Source organism: Simochromis diagramma, unplaced genomic scaffold (assembly GCF_900408965.1).
Source record: "Simochromis diagramma unplaced genomic scaffold, fSimDia1.1 OVJJ01000371.1, whole genome shotgun sequence".
NCBI classification, from domain to species: Eukaryota; Metazoa; Chordata; class Actinopteri; order Cichliformes; family Cichlidae; genus Simochromis; species Simochromis diagramma.
In genome coordinates this window covers 997,186-1,014,808 of record NW_024386920.1, presented here as the reverse complement: position 1 = coordinate 1,014,808, position 17,623 = coordinate 997,186, and the positions used below count along the sequence as shown (strand labels likewise).

General features: G+C 42.4%; 1 protein-coding gene across 14 annotated transcripts in view; it reads left to right on the top strand.

Annotated features, from left to right (window-relative positions):
* cacna1g (calcium channel, voltage-dependent, T type, alpha 1G subunit) overlaps positions 1-17,623 on the top strand; it is a 309,568-nt gene that overhangs the window by 240,664 nt on the left and 51,281 nt on the right. For 9 of the 14 annotated variants that reach the window (XM_040036706.1, XM_040036705.1, XM_040036698.1 and 6 more), the window contains 6 exons: positions 1,179-1,363; positions 11,696-11,822; positions 12,545-12,670; positions 12,806-12,895; positions 13,373-13,565; positions 16,793-16,843. In XM_040036706.1, the coding sequence (XP_039892640.1) occupies positions 1,179-1,363; positions 11,696-11,822; positions 12,545-12,670; positions 12,806-12,895; positions 13,373-13,565; positions 16,793-16,843 (772 nt within the window). Of the gene's footprint in view, positions 1-1,178; positions 1,364-11,695; positions 11,823-12,544; positions 12,671-12,805; positions 12,896-13,372; positions 13,587-16,792; positions 16,844-17,623 lie in introns of all 14 variants that reach the window. The other 5 variants (XM_040036709.1, XM_040036701.1, XM_040036700.1 and 2 more) reach the window with 2 other exon arrangements.

The window sequence follows — 17,623 nt, the reverse complement described above, 5'->3', positions numbered from 1 at the left end:
ACAGATAAGTCCAAAGTGGAAATGTTTGGCCATAATATGTAGCAAAAATCAAATATTGGCACAAATGCTTCAGCTCTAAAGCACGGAGGTGGAGGGTGATGATTTGGGCTTGATTCGCAGCAACAGGACATCAACACCTTGCAGCCATTGAGTCGACCATAAACTCCTAGGACTGCCAAAGTATTCTTGGGTCAAATGCGAGGCCATGTGTTTGAGAACGAAAGCTTATAATAATAACAATAATAATAATAATGGATTGCATTTATGTAGCGCTTTTCGAGACCCTCAAAGCGCTTTACAATTCCACTATTCATTCACTCTCACATTCACACACTGGTGGAGGCAGCTACAGTTGTAGCCACAGCTGCCCTGGGGCAGACTGACAGAAGCGAGGCTGCCGTATCGCGCCATCGGCCCCTCTGGCCAACACCAGTAGGCGGTAGGTGAAGTGTCTTGCCCAAGGACACAACAACCAAGACAGACAGACCTGGGGATCGAACTGGCAACCTTCCGGTTACAAGATGAGCTTCCCAAACTTTATCATATAACAGCTGAAAATGTACAAGAGAACAGCTGAAAAAGAAGAGAGTCAAGTGTCGCAATGGCCTTGTCAAGTCCAAATCAAAAACAAAGGCCTCTGTAGCAGCCTTTTTAAATTAATTGTCCGCTATATTGATTAGTATCGACTTATACAAACAATCTTATCGCCTCTCATCTTTTCAGTTGGAGTATTGTGAAACTGCATGATGCAAAAACTGTTGTCTTGGCCTAATTTAATAAGTTTGATCTCAGGGAATAATGTTCTGGAATGCATATCGCTTCATCAGCAGAATACGTGATGAGTGAAACCTATGGAAATAGACATGAAGTTTGGAGCGCTTGCAGCTTTTATGATCATCACTGCCACACAAACAGTCACTTCACTAAGTCAATAAGATGGGCGTATGGGACATTAAGCACCGACTCTTAATAAATAGAACACTGGCTTAATAAACAAATTGCAGCCACAGTGACAAAAATAGATATTAAATTACTGATTCGTGTATCATTTGTCAGCCACTTATATTCATGGTGAATAATTCATTTGAACTAATATCCAAACCAAACTGGCACTCGGCAGTCTAAACTCAGTGCTTTCTGCTTTATAATAACTTACTGTTGTCTTCTTTGCTGTCCAGATCGTGTCTATGGGCTTTTTTTTCGGGGACAAGGCGTACCTGAGGAGCAGCTGGAATGTTCTGGACGGGATGCTCGTCATGATTTCTGTTATTGACATCCTGGTGTCTCTCATTTCCCAATCCGAAACCAAGATCCTGGGCATGCTCAGAGTGCTGAGGCTGCTGAGAACTCTGAGACCGCTACGGTAAGTGACTGAACGTCATAGATAACTTCCCCTGGGGATGGTTGTTGTTAGCATTTTATTGATAACAGCATTGACACCAATACTTCTTATCAATTCAATTCAATTTTATTTATATAGCGCCAAATCACAACAAAAGTCGCCTCAAGGCGCTTCAAATACTTCTTATCAATATACATATTTGCTGATATTCGTGGCCTGCTGTAAAATGGATATGGGTGCTTTTGATGCATTAGCACATTTTTTTCATCTGAGCTTCACAGCAAGCTGGTATGCAGTACTGTACTTCTGGAGCAAGCAGTTGTGGTAAATGTCTTATAGTTGAGAACGTGAACAACCACAGACAATATGCAGTTGTTTATCTGTGGTTGTCAGGACTGTTGACACCAACTTTGTGTTATTTTGACTAACAACAACTCAGACTTACTTTAATGGAGATAATGAGTTTCTGTGTGGTCATGGTACTCTTGAGAGGTTGAGAAAAAGAAGGAAACTGAACTTTAGGTTTGATGTTTATCCAAGAAACTTGTCTGTGAAGGTTTTTAGTCATCCAGCTCATCGTAGTCTAAAGAGCTTGGAAAGAAAGGCATCTGGACTTCTTTAAGCTTCACCACTCATCTGAGAAGCTTCTTCAGTTCTAAGAGCAACTGGTGGAAATTCCCAGATTTAAAGCCCTATGGGAGTGTCCCCAAGAGGGTCATGGACCCCCTATTGATCCTCAACCTAATCACACAAGCCAAGCTGTGTAGGTCACAATCAGCCAAGGTTTTGGGTGAGCTCATTGTGAAACCTAGCCCCACCCTATCATGTGATTTACTGAGGTCAGATGGTCCAGGATGTGAGTGGGCGTTAAGGCGTCTGGGAAGGAGATCTCAAAACTGGATTACAGATGGCAGACAGTTGGTGTCCTAAGCCACCACCTCTGTTCAAAGATGATTGTTCACAGTGGACATAGATGGCTTTTCCACTCCTCTTTCAAACCATCTGTCTTCTCTGTCCAAAATGTGAACGTTGGCATCTTTGAAAGAGTGACCTTTGTCCTTTAGATGCAGATGGACAGCAGATTGTCCCGTCGAGATGGCTCTTCTATGCTGTGCCATGCGTTTATGAAGTGGCTGTTTGAGAAGCTTTGATAATCTCAACCAGTTGCTCTTAGAACTGAAGAAGCTTCTCGGATGAGAGGTAAAACGTCTTCACGAAAATGAAAGAAGTCCAGACGCTTTTCTTTCCAAGCTCCTTAGATCCTAGAACCTTCTTCACTTTTACAAGCAAAAGGTGGAGAGTCCAATATATTAAACTCCAAGTGTTTTTTTCTATTAGAGGTCCTGTTGATCATGTGAGTGGAAAGTGTGAAAAAGGAGTAAGGAGATGCAAGTGTGTCAGTGTGTGTGTGTCTATGTGTGTATGCATTTATTTTAGCATGCATTCATGTTAATGTCAGCATGCACACAATTTCACAGTTGTGTTTATTTGAGCGGAAATAAATCAGAAATCACAGATTTGAACATCGTTTTTGTATTTTCCAAATATTTGCACTGCTTTGAGTTTTATCTATTCTTTGTGTGTGTGTGTGTGTGTGTGTGTGTGTGTGTGTGTGTGTGTGTGTGTGTGTGTGTGTGTGTGTGCGTGCTTGTACACATGCAGCCTCTTGGATGTCTCATCTCGTGAAGGGGAGCTCTCCAGGCTTTGCCCTCTTTTGAATATTTATCACCATTCTCGGGAAGAGCACAAAAATCAAATATTCATTTTCATCCTGCCAAATTTACCCGCTGAACAGCACTGATCTCTTTCCCCCATCCTTTTGCTTTTTTAACTTTCACCTTTGACATGAAAGTGAAATGTTTTGACGAGACTGCTTTTGCTCTCCTGCGTTCAAAGCGCTACTTTCGTCTTTGACTTCGTTCTGTAATGTTTGGGTTTAATTAAACCGGGTGAATTTCCAGTTAGTTGGCCAGGTTCTGTTTTTTTCATCACTTTTCTGTCACATTACAGCCTTCAGAAGTTACTTGGTTTGGGGTTTGTTTGTAGTGTTTTCTTCATGTTCCTACATGTAGGCATCAGTAGTGTAGTAGCTACAATGCTGTTCTTTTTAAAAGAAACTATGCTCAAAACTGGATTAACCTGATGTCCACATCGTATCTGTGTTAGCAGCGTTTACTAGTATATAACAACAGTTAAGTGTCTGTTATCAGTCACTGTAAAACCTTCTACAACAGCAAAGACTGTTTTAATGCAAACTGAGGATTGTGTGGGTTGAATGAGAAATTGAGGCATAAATATAGTCCCTTTTAAACTATTGTAACAAGTAATTAACTTCTAATCTTTACTAGTTACCGGTTTGTGCATGTTCTGTTTAATGGTTACGGATGCTGCTAAAAAAAAGGCTTAAATAGATATCTCCTTAACCCTCTGAGGTCTAAATTATTGGCGATGACGCCAATCCTGGCCAGAATTTGCAACTTTTGTTTTTATTAAATTGTTCTCTCAAGTCTACTCGATCAGGGACAAAGGACGTAACCATTCTTACTGACATGCACTAAAAAGTGTTCCATTTATATTTGTGTTGGGTTTTTTCTGTTTGTATGAGTTAGCGTTATCACCAATGACAGCTTAGACAAGGGGTGGGGGACTCCAGGCCTTAAGGGCCGGTGTCCTGCAGGTTTTAGATGTGTCCTTCATCCAAATGGCCAAAAATTACTGCTCAACATGTCATGAAGTTGCCTGGAGTTCCCCACCCCTGCCTTAGACCTTAGAGGATTCATAAGCAACTTCTTGCAAAGTGCAATCTTGTCAGCAAAACTACTGAGCTGAATTGCACTGATCTTGTTGGTGAAGTGAAGCATGGGCAGATGAAGGACCGAGTGGGATTTGGTGTGGATCCATAATTATTCTCTGCAAAAAAAAAAAGGAAAAAAAAAATCTAAACAGGGAATTGGCTTTTGCATTGACATTGCCATTGGCGCTGACACTGGCATTTGCATTGGCACTGGCTTTGGCAGGGGAATCACTGTGAGTGCCCTTTTAGAAAGCCCATGATCTTCCTGTGGATAATTCATTATGGATATATGTTTGGGCTTGCAGTCACACTGTGGGATGAATTTGTAACTAATGAAATCCCTCAATGCAAAAAAATCAGTCTTTCTTCAGCCCTGGTGCTGTCTTACTGAAATGGTAATGTGACATTAAAAGTATAAGCTTGCTGTCAAATGAGTGGCTTCCTAATTAAATTTGGTGCAACTGTGACAAACTGAATGCTTGAAGAGATTCACCTGTTTCTAAATGCCGCTGAATCCTCTTTAAGTCTTCCTGTTATACGCCCTGCCTTATTTAATCCTCAGATGACAGCTGAGTTTGTATTAACAGGGCTAGCAACGGTTTTAAAGTCTGATTAGAAAAAAATATGAAACAATTACAAGAGGAAATTGGACCCATTTTGAGTCTGGGGGAAATATTTTTAAGAGCAAAGGCCAACAATTTCCTTCGGGCATGATGTCACCAGTTTGACGGAGATGCAGAATGGCAGGGAACGATGGGCAGATCTAGACTCGATATAAAGAGAGGCAGAAAGCAAAGGAGAGAGAAAAGACAGGAAGAGAAGAAGAAAGAGCTGAGCTGTGGAGCTTGGTTCTCTTCTCTGCTGAGGCTGCAGATGAATTAAAGGAAAGAAATACCAAAAATCATTTTTAAGTTATTAACTTTTAATCCATAAGAAGGAGCGCAGCAGTAAAGGCTATATTAAGCTATAAGTTTGCTGCTCTGGTTTATACGGTATAGTCTGATTATAGTGTACTCTGTACTTAAAACTGTTGCTTGGAAGATGACAACACTGACTTCAGAAGTGAAACAGTTATCAGCAAAAAATTGTGCTTCTTGAAGCTAGCTACTACTAAAACTACTACTGAAGTGCTAAAAGCTTAATCCAGCCTCATTGGGAAGATGCAGACGCAGAGCAGTGATACCTGTAGCTGTGTTGGCACAGATCATTTCAAACAGGACGTTGTATGAACATCAACATTAGTTGTCAAATCATACTCCCTCACGTGTTTACTAAACAAGCTAACTAGCTAACTTTTCCTCTCCATTTAAACAAAAAAAACAAAAACAGTGCAGAAGCTGGATTATTTAGGTTGGGCAGGACCCCGGTGCAGCCATTGGAGACAGAGATAATTAACTAAAAAGCAGCTTTATTGCCAAATCTAGAGGCTCAAAGGAAATACAAAAAACAAAATTAGGTACTAGGGAACCGGAAACTAGGAAACATGTAAACTACTAAAAAAAAAAAAAGGAACTCGCAGAAAAATAAAAAAAACACACAGTATGAGCTGACGACGTGACCACAAGCAGAGGGAGACTGAGGACATAATTACAGAAAAACTGAAAAAAAAGTCTACAGAGAAACAGATACGGGGACAGCAACAATGGAGACAAGAGATAAACAAACATGACGACAAGGCTGACTAAACACAGGGGAAGACGATGCACTGAAAACTCTAAGATGACTAAGAACTGAAGGCTAACTGAAGCATACTTTATACACAACGTAAATATAACCATGAAACTATGAATCACACAGAATATTCCAACAAACAAGTCTGGAAACACAGAAAGACCCAGTATCAGGACAATTTAGTGTTATTTGTCTAAGAATGGAATAGAATACAATAGGTTTCGGTGCATTGACTTGCCATCAGATTAATGTGAGATTTCAAGGTGACTTCTTGAAATTACATATTTGGAGAACAGAATAAGCACAAGAAATGTATGAATGGCTGGTAAGATTCTTAATATCAGATTTTAACTTTCAGCCACAGTAACTGCTGAGTCCTTACTTAGGCTGTAGTGACACTAGAGAAAACAGAGGTTGGGTACCATAGTGCAACAAAAAACTATTGCCACTTATGATCTTGCATAGCGTTGCCTTTAAAATGGGTTGCTTCATAGATGGTCATCAGGACTGTGCCCACGTGCTGTCAGCTGCTTTGTTCAAAGTGACTTTGATGTGTCAAAACCACAATAAAACAGCAAGAGTCAATTTGCTATCAGTAAGCAACAGAATGGTTGGGCAGTGGCGTCAATTTGAACCTCACAGATTTGAAACTGAAATTCAGAAAGTCCTCTAGAAGTACTGAGGTAGTTGTTGAAGGTCAGCGGTTTAACTGCAGAATGGTTGGCATGCTTGCTGCTTCAACATGTCTCTGAATACAACAAGAATACAAAGAGTCAGTAACCAGATAAGTTGTGTCCCCTAGTTCAGCTCATAGGGGCAGAATGATTCAGACTGCCTGAATCAATCGGGATGACAGTGACACATATTTAGGATCCTAAATATTTGGAAACAGGTTGCCTCCAACGCGAGAAACAACAACAATCACCTTGTGATTGAAAGTTGTTGCCACCTGTAGGTGTTGCATCCTCAAGCTCAAGGTCACCACTTAGGTCTGGTAGCCACAACTACTTGCATTTGGTCACCGACAACAATATGAATAAATAAATGAAAATAATCAATCTCACGGGCAACCACCAATTTCTTCTTAGTCACATGGAGGTTGCTGCTCAGTTCCAGAGTTTTTTTCCTTATTTGTTCCTGTATTAAGACTGTTTTAAGTGCAGAAGCCCAACCCACCAGCTGTTCAAACCTTCTGTTTACAAGGGGCAGCCAATCAGAAGAAAACTGGCTTAAAGGGAAGGGGAAAGGAGCTAAAATGACTTGGTTCCAACAGAAAATCAACTGAATAGCTGCGCCAAGGTATGAGACAAATGATTGTTTTCCAATCATGACTCAATGCAAAGCTACTTTAGTCGAGTCCAAGAATAAAAATATGAAGCAGGAAATGAGCACAACAGGGCCCTTTTAAAAATATTTACTAGAACATGTCATTACCATTTTGCCAGTTTGTTAAATAAAAAATTACAGCAACCGCTCAACCAGAATAATGTATGTGTAAAACTTCCAAACTGTAACATTAAATCAGTTCGTCCCCCAAATTCCCCAAACACACCAGAAAACAGGCACGGCTTCATAAAGCTACAGAATTTCCTTCAATATCAGCTTGTTATCACCCCAATTCAACTGTGGCAAACTCACACTCACTGGGTATTTTAATTAAATATGAACTCGTCTGTGTTTTCCCCTCCGGCACCGCGGTGGCACATGGGGGTTCACGCAGGCAGCATCAGAGCTGCCGACGCCGATATGAGAAGAAAACTCAATCAACAATCATTCATGTCCTCAGGGCCTAAAAAGCTGTAGCAACTTAGACAACCAAGTTTTAAGGCTACAATACTTAGTTACAATATGCACTTTGCACATCTTAAGTGCGATAAGGTGAAGCGGTTGCTCTAAACTAGCCGTGTATGTTGGATGAGTTTTACTGCAACAGGCGTTACGCAGGAGTCTGTTGCTGTTTCCTCCTCATTAGAGATATTAATGATAGCATTCATTGCACGCGTGTGTGTGTTGTGTGCGTCTGTGCATGTGACAGAATGATGCACCGGCTTTGTTTAACAGGGAGCACGCACACACCTCTGCAGTCATTCATCAAGCCCACTACCTGAGCTGAGGGCAGTCCTCGGGGAGGTCCCGGGAGTTAACACCCCCCATGTCATCGAGTGGCACTTTTATGCCACCCCACAGCACCTACAGCTCATCGACAATTAAGGTGCAACCTAGAAACCCCTACCCCAAAACCCTCTCCACGTTCATCATTAGTTATAGCTGCCACCGAGCTCCATCGCAGGCAGACCGGAGTGTCGAGGTCAGAGAGAGCCAGCAGGTTGCTTTTATCGATGAATCCCCTGCTGCAGTTGACCTTGATCGGATCAGCCTTTTGAGCACATCCGTCAGTTGATGATGATGTAATTACCTCAATGCTGGTGGCCTAATTGACTTATAACATATAATTACAAGTGCCTAACCCTGCGATGTGACATGTCACTGTCTTTCTTTTGCATTTCCGTAAGCACAATGAGAGATTGGGCTGAAGCGATGACGAGGAACGCCAGCTGGGGGCTGAAAAGGAGAAGAAAATTCAGAGCTAGGTGGAGTGACAGGCAAAGTTCTGACCAAAAAAAAAGTGAGAAAAAAAGCAAGAAAAGAAGAGCTGCCTCATTTTTTATTCCCTCTGTATTCCTGCAACTCATCAGCCCTCCTCTCCTCCCTCTGTTCCCTATTTCTATCTCTCGGCGTCGCTTAATTACACCCAGTGTTTGCACTGTGGGAGTACGGCTGCCACTTATTGCCCTACTTGTTGTTCCCTTTACTCCGTGTGAGGAATAAGCTGGTGGTGGAAGGAGAGGAAGTGGGAGAGAGAGAGATGGGTGGTGCATGTGTGCAGGTGGTGAGGATCGTGGCACGCTCCTCATTGCTCCTTTGTGCGGTGCAAAACAAGGACACCGCCATGAAATTATGCAGAAGGTAGATCAGACAAAGCAAACTTCTTTCTCTCCTTCTGCTCTCTCCATTCAGCTTCCCCTCATCCTCCTTTTTGTGCCATATGCAAATAGACATAACGGAGAGAAGCCCACTGCAGCGTGTCCTTCATGTACCGCATCATCAGAGTGTATTGACTTAGAGTGAGAGCCTCGTCTCTCCATAGTTCCTCTCCTTAATAAGCCTTTTCACTTCAGCGTACTTGTTAGAGTTTGGTTTGAAAGGATGAGAAAAGGTACAGAGGCTCGTCTGAGGTGTTCATATGCGACTCAGCAGTGTGCGGGAACTAGAGCAAACTGGTCAAAAATCTTGTTCAATTATTCAGGCTACTCAACACACAACCACTTGAATAGGTTGGTTATGTGTATTTCAAAATAGACGTGTCTTTTCAGAGATCTGAACGTTATGAGTTGTCTGTCCTTCCATGGTAAATGGACTTTTCTTCTACTTGAAGGGTGCACCCTACTCTCTGCCTATGACAGGTGGGATAGGTTCCAGCCCTGCCTCGTGACCCTGAATTAGATTATTGGAAGAAAATGGTTGGATGGAGCTTGGAAGTGTTATTTACACTTATTTAAGTTTTAAAAAGTTGAAAAGAACTAAGCTAATATTATACAAGTAACTTAACGTCTTTTCTTCAGCTGAATGTCTAATATTTACTAAATACTGAGGGCTAAACTGTTTCCCCACACTCCATCTCTCTCCTGACACCAGCAGCAGCAGTGTGTCTAAAGCACTGCGCAGTTAGAGCTGAAGCTACATGACACACAGCTGCCACACAGCATGCAGTATTGTTGGGTGGATGCTAGTCTGTTAACTCCTGAAAAGCAATGACTCTTAACAATTTTCCTGGTGGAAACCAAGCATTGCTCTGTGTCCTATTCAGTTTAGTAAAACTGTAGTAAAAAGTTAATAAAGTCACTTGGTAAATTTAAGTAGGTAAATGGAATAAGTTTAATCAAATGCTTTAAAATCCACCATGGAAAGAAATATGAGTAAAACCTGGACGTCATTTGGTCTTTTTTTTTCTTTTTTTTTTTTTTTTTTACCAGAAATGACTACAGACTGAAACTGGACTTTGATCACTGTCATTGCCAAGGGACTGAATGCAAACATGCTGTCAAAGAACAGGAGAATGACTCCCTGGAGACATTCACAGTTGCACTCCTTGAGTACTAGTGCCCTCTATAGGCCAGATGTGGAGCCTCAGCCTATTATGGCAGTGAGTCAAACACATTTGAGCCACTTTGGTCCTGAGCACATTACAGTATTTTGGACTCTCACAGAGACTGAACCACTAAATATTAAGACCAAATGTGAACAGCACCTGGGGTGTTCTTTTGAAGATGGTGAGTGGAAACCACAATGTGAGGGAGCACTACCAGCCACCACAAGGTTTTTCACTTTTAACAACAGTGTCTATTTACACCAGAAAGACACCAAAGACAAATAAATCAATTTCAAATTTTTGCCCTAGATGCAAAATTATAGCCAATAACATGTAAAAATTCAAACATTGCAAAGAGATTCTTAAAGAGATTCTCAGATTTGAGATCCCTCGCTCTGCTAGATTAACCTTTTTTAGACAACACGTCCCATTTCCTGTTTGCCTAAAGAAAGAATCTGCAGTGAATACTGGCAATAAATATGTCTACGCTGATTAAAGCCTCCTCTGACATGTTTTGAGGTTGTGACATCGATTGGTTTCTGTACTCACATGTTGAAGCTTCAACATTTGGTTGTTGCCATGTTTGTTTATTTGCATCCAGACGCAGCCATGTTTAGACTACAGTATGGAGCACAAAGGTGCTAATGCAAACTAGTTTCTTTAGCATGCTATAGCCATAATCTTTATAGTTGCAACTCACAGATGTACTGTTTAACTCGGTGAAAATGAAGCACAAGCCTGCTGGGTAGTCTTTAATACAAAGCATGCCTTCTTATTTTGTCACATTAGAAATATACTCCAAGAGGCGCTGATAATAGAAAACGAATGGAGAAGTTCAGTTTAGTGAATTAGCTGAGGTTAAGCCTTATACCACATCTAATAGCTACACCTGTCTTCCCTAACTTTAGACCAAATGGCACATACACACACAAATGGTTGAAACATTCAATAAACAAATAGTTAAAATAGCAAAAAGCAGTGAAGTGCAGGCAGGAAAAAAAGGGCAGCCACTGACTTGTAATTCTCTGATCAGGGCTATTGATCACTGCGACCTTGGTCAGTCTTGGCTCCTTATTATCTCATGTCTTCTCTTAATGTGCTATCGACTGTTCTATCACTCAATTGTCAGCCTGGAGAAAAACATACAGTGTAGACAAAGACAAATAGACAGTGGCAGAGAAGATTATCGCCTCAGCGGCTTTGGCTGCTGAGAAACTGTGTGGCAGTTTGTTTTTTAATCACCTGATCACCTCATATGTTTAGTGCTTGCTTGAAGAGAAAGCCCGTGCAGGCGAGCGCGTTACCCGTTAGGTTCTGTGTAGTATCTGTGTATTGAGTTTCTCCCTGTCGGAGAAGCACAGCTGCTGTGCAGTGCAGTGCCAGGTGCCCTGCTGGTGCTAATGAACCATCCTCATCAGTCCAGTGGCTTAATTAGAAGACTCTGTTTCTTTGACTGCAATAAGCAAAGAGATGTGTTTTTAAAGAAAAGAAAAGAGGGAGCAAATGAGAGACACAGCAAATAAACAAACTGCGATGGAGGGAGGGGCTGCGTGCGTGTCTAAAAGTGCCTGAAGTGAAGGCCTGGGGGGTAGGGGGCGTGATGAGGTTGCGGGTTGGATCGCTGCAGGCATCCATTCTCCATCTGGTGTGAGCTGCACAGTAACTGACCTAAGAGTGTCCTGCACAAACCCCCACACACACATAGTGCACTAATACCTCATTGTGTGCCATGTTCCAGCGTGATCAGCAGAGCCCCGGGCCTGAAGCTGGTGGTAGAGACCCTGATGTCGTCCCTGAAGCCCATCGGCAACATCGTGGTCATCTGCTGTGCCTTCTTCATTATCTTTGGCATCCTGGGAGTACAGGTGAGAGGGGAGGGGGAAATGGAGAGTATACGCACAGACCTAATGAGAAGACTCTGTAAGCCTGCTTGAGCAATTTGACATGTGATTGAATGCTCGCGCAGGTCTCCACCCTCTCCCGAACCACCTTGGGTGTATGTACATCTGGAAGGGCTATCAGAAAAACAGCTATTTTTTTATGCACTCTCCGACTTATAACTCATAGGCCTGGACGCGTATGTATGCTTATGTGGCCGCAATGAGTTTTCATGGCTAACAGCCCAAGGACCAATCCATACCAACAAGCTCTGTGGCCTTGGTGTAGTTCCAACTCCTGTCTGTCTGCCGTCAGGACATTAATGTCCTTTAACCATCTGTCCAAGTAAAGTAAGGTCATAAAGGGTTAATGGCTGTTATGACACCATGAGGCAGCAGTTGGAATATTCACTCATGAAGTGCAGAATTCAACCTCCAGTGTTCCCAACGCTACCGATCCATATGTTGTCGCTCAGTGTCAATGTGCCTTTGGAGCTTTTTATAGCTTCAGTAAAGAGCATACACACTTTGGCAAAGTCCCATATCACCCTAAATCGTGTAATATGAAATACATAAATGTACTCTCAGGGTTGAACTAAAGCTTTCAAAACCTGGAGTCCAATCACAGCAGGGTCACCTATAAGCCATACAAACTTAACAGTGTTTTGTGGTGGTTCAAATGTATGTGTGTGTGTGTGTTTTCTCCTCAGCTTTTCAAGGGAAAATTCTTCATTTGTCAAGGAGAGGATGTAAGGAACATCACCAATAAGTCAGACTGCTTGCAAGCCAGCTATAAGTGGGTCAGACACAAGTACAACTTTGACAACCTAGGACAAGTAAGACATTCGAAATGTCAAGATTCCTGATGGACAGACGCATGAATAAAAAAAAACTGATGATGCTGATCACGTTTTTCAACTGTTTTTAACTTTAGTCCGTGTTTACGTTTCAACCCTGTCATCCTTTCTCAGGCCTTGATGTCTCTCTTTGTGCTGGCGTCAAAAGATGGATGGGTCGACATTATGTACGATGGGCTTGATGCTGTGGGAGTTGACCAACAGGTAAATGTTAAATTGCGCACACAAAATGTTGGCAAGTCCCTTGGCTGTTCAATATAATTTCTGGATTTCGTCTAATACAGCCGTACCTGGCAGGCAGTCATTACTTAGAATGAGTGATGAAGACTTCTTAATGTAAAAAAAAATCCTCCACATAGAGCTAAAAGAAGATTGATGTTTCCGTCTGCAGCAAGAGCCCTGCACAGAACAGAGCAGGCAGCAATGACAATAGAATAAGACACTGAAGACGTCAGATACAGTATGAAAGGAGGAGGTTGCAAAGCAGGTTGCAGCTACAAAGCACTACAAAGTGAGTAAGGTAAAGCAGCTTTGCTAGTTCGATGTGTGGAAGGACATTACCTGGGCCATCAGCTGACGTGGGCGGGCATCAACATCAGCTGATCTAACCTGATTGTGTCTGACCCGGGTTTGCAGCCAGCCTGAATTAACGTCCTTCCTGATTTTTCTGTTGTTTTTCAGCCCATAATGAACTACAACCCATGGATGTTGCTCTACTTCATCTCCTTCCTCCTGATCGTCGCCTTCTTCGTGCTCAACATGTTTGTAGGCGTGGTGGTGGAGAACTTCCATAAATGCCGGCGCCACCAGGAAGCCGAGGAGGCCAAACGCAGGGAGGAGAAAAGACTGAAACGCATGGAGAAAAAGAGACGGAGTAAGGAGAAGGAGCTGGCTGGTCGGTAGTCTTTCCACATCTTTCTGAGTCCTGCTTGATTCGAGCTTGAGCCTTTTTTTTTCCTTTTTGCTTTTTAATTTGATTTGGCCGAATACGGAAAAACGCAATTAGTGAGCTAGTATCAAATATAGTTGCTACTCTGCGGTAGAACTCCCTTTCCTTCGACCATCCTCTTTCCCTTTTACCGTGAGTAAAATGGAAAGAATTCTTAACCCAGTCTGGTGGTCACCTGCTCTGGCTCTGTAGAGTCTGCTGCAGGCTGTGGAGGCTTTTCTTCGACCCCAGCAATAATTAATCAAGCTGGATGTTAAGAAAAGCTCCCACAATCGACAGGCTCGCAGAATTAGGACTGATGACTGCTGGAGTTAGCCGCCACCCTTTCCCTCCTCCCTTAACTTGCCTGGTCTACCGTAGACACCGTGCTTGGGATGGCCCCTTGGAGCATGCCCAGTGAGTGCTGACAGATGGGGCTTGCATGGTGGTGGGTATACAGAGCTAGAGGGAGGGGGAGTCAATGATTTCATCACCGTGGCCCGAAAAGGAGATGACCCCCCCTCCCTTCCTCTCTTCTGCATGCGGTTTAGTACAGCCGGAGGAGCAGGGATAGACCAAAATCTGGAAGAAAAGGAGGAAGAGTTTCACCTGTAGCTTGTGAGATTTGCGAAGGAGTTAGAGCTAATTTCACGCCTGTCCCACCCTCACCTCCGGCTGTATAGGAGTTGATGACAAACTGCTTTTTTTTTTCTTTTTACCTATTTTAATACTTTCCACTGCCTCCTACACCCCACAAAACAGTGCTAGCTTCTGCTAGCATTACCCTTCTTGGGAATTTGAGGCCTATACTCATGCCTGTACAGTATTTTGCCAAACCTATTCCAAAGGCACTTTTTTATATACAGGGAGTGCAGAATTATTAGGCAAATGAGTATTTTGTCCACATCATCCTCTTCATGCATGTTGTCTTACTCCAAGCTGTATAGGCTCGAAAGCCTACTACCAATTAAGCAGATTAGGTGATGTGCAACTCTGTAAAGGGGTGTGGTCTAATGACATCAACACCCTATATCAGGTGTGCATAATTATTAGGCAACGTCCTTTCCTTTGGCAAAATGGGTCAAAAGAAGGACTTGACAGGCTCAGAAAAGTCAAAAATAGTGAGATATCTTGCAGAGGGATGCAGCAGTCTCAAAATTGCAAAGCTTCTGAAGCGTGATCATCGAACAATCAAGCGTTTCATTCAAAATAGTCAACAGGGTCGCAAAAAGCGTGTGGAAAAACCAAGGCGCAAAATAACTGCCCATGAACTGAGAAAAGTCAAGCGTGCAGCTGCCAAGATGCCACTTGCCACCAGTTTGGCCATATTTCAGAGCTGCAACATCACTGGGGTGCCCAAAAGCACAAGGTGTGCAATACTCAGAGACATGGCCAAGGTAAGAAAGGCTGAAAGACGACCACCACTGAACAAGACACACAAGCTGAAACGTCAAGACTGGGCCAAGAAATATCTCAAGACTGGTTTTTCTAAGGTTTTATGGACTGATGAAATGAGAGTGAGTCTTGATGGGCCAGATGGATGGGCCCGTGGCTGGATTGGTAAAGGGCAGAGAGCTCCAGTCCGACTCAGACGCCAGCAAGGTGGAGGTGGAGTACTGGTTTGGGCTGGTATCATCAAAGATGAGCTTGTGGGGCCTTTTCGGGTTGAGGATGGAGTCAAGCTCAACTCCCAGTCCTACTGCCAGTTTCTGGAAGACACCTTCTTCAAGCAGTGGTACAGGAAGAAGTCTGCATCCTTCAAGAAAAACATGATTTTCATGCAGGACAATGCTCCATCACACGCGTCCAAGTACTCCACAGCGTGGCTGGCAAGAAAGGGTATAAAAGAAGAAAAACTAATGACATGGCCTCCTTGTTCACCTGATCTGAACCCCATTGAGAACCTGTGGTCCATCATCAAATGTGAGATTTACAAGGAGGGAAAACAGTACACCTCTCTGAACAGTGTCTGGGAGGCTGTGGTTGCTGCTGCACGCAATGTTGATGGTGAACAGATCAAAACACTGACAGAATCCATGGATGGCAGGCTTTTGAGTGTCCTTGCAAAGAAAGGTGGCTATATTGGTCGCTGATTTGTTTTTGTTTTGTTTTTGAATGTCAGAAATGTATATTTGTGAATGTGGAGATGTTATATTGGTTTCACTGGTAAAAATAAATAATTGAAATGGGTATATATTTGTTTTTTGTTAAGTTGCCTAATAATTATGCACAGTAATAGTCACCTGCACACACAGATATCCCCCTAAAATAGCTAAAACTACAAACAAACTAAAAACTACTTCCAGAAACATTCAGCTTTGATATTAATGAGTTTTTTGGGTTCATTGAGAACATGGTTGTTGTTCAATAATAAAATTATTCCTCAAAAATACAACTTGCCTAATAATTCTGCACTCCCTGTATATGTCTATATTTTGTACAAGGAGCAGTGGACACTTTTTTTTTAAAGCCAAAAGGCAAAAAACCCGAACCTTTTCATTTCTTTTATATATATAATTTTATTTGATAACCGGAATGTTTCCGTCGAGCTCTTGAGAAATACAGATGGAAATTGATCTTGCTTTTACAGGAGGTGTCCGCCAAGGCTATCTCATCCAATCAAGAAACTCACCCCCGACCCTGTCACACACAGTCTACGTGTACACACAGTATATGTCAAGAGGCCCCTTTAACTCGTCTTCTTCTACATCTCTGAGTTTCTTTCCCTGCTTTTTTTTTCTCCTTCTCTGATTTTTTTTCATTGAAACGGTTCTCTTCTTAATTTCTGGCTCAGTATTTTTTGCCAGGATGCTTTTTTGTTTTAGTGGCTAAAGGGCAAGAAGTTGATTCCTTAGTAAAACGGTAATACAAAAATGAAAAGTTGCTCATAACAGTTGCAGTTGTAACTCGACAATTTGTAAAGCGGGTGTTTTTGAAACCTTTGGTTTGTGACATGTGAACGTTTTTCATCCAAAGAACTGGACTCAGAATCTCTGGAAAGACGAAAATAACCATAGGCACACAAACCAGCTTAACCTTTCATCGCTACCTTCTAAGCCTTACTCCATCCCTCTTTCTATCTCTTTGACTCTCTTCTGTCTCTAACTTTCAGCCATCTTTCCTTTCTCGCTTTCTTCGGCCTCTGCCTGACTAACACGCTCTCATTCCTCTAGATTTATTGGTTCCGGGGGTGAGTTGGGCCCTCTCTGACGGCACACTGAAAGGTACAGAGTTTCCAGCATGTTCTGTGTGTCCCTTTTTAAAACCCCACACCGCCACCGACCACGACCACCCATTAATGGTGGCTAGGGTTAATAAGTTCAATGATCACGGGAGGTAGGGCCCCATCTTGCGTCCCCGCCCCCCTGCCTCTCTCCCATCAGCTCTCAGTCCGCTGGACATGCTGTTACCTGTTTTCTCTGTCGTGCCTTTGTCTTTCACAGCTCTTCCACACCGCTCGTGATCCATCCACTGTTCACAGCACCGCACCGCTGCTGCTGCACCACCAACACCACAAGAAAGGAAGACTTTGGTGTAAAATTTAATTAGCAGGGAAACTCAGGTGGCGAGAGGGAGAGAAGGGAAAAAGATGTTTCCACATAAGAATTCCAGAGTTTCCTTTAGGGTTTTCCAGACAGACGTGGTGTAATTCTCTCAGTATATGCTTATGATGCTCTTTTCTTTTAGTTACAATAATATTTTTTCTCAGCACCAAAGCCATTTTGTCATTTGAAAGCGTGGTGACATTTTTAGAAGAAAGTGTTACAAACTGAGAACATAAATGTTGTAATGGGCATAGAAGTATACTTTAGCATAGCTGTGCTTTAAGCTAACTCTTATTGTCAGCATGCTAACATACGTAGATTCAATAAACGCAGTATTTGACATTTATATTATTTAGTTTACTGTTTGATTGAAATACAAACCTCAAGGTGGTACTGGAGGAAACTTCTCGACATCACTATAGTAAACAAACGTTAACATAGAAGTTTAAGTAAGTAAAA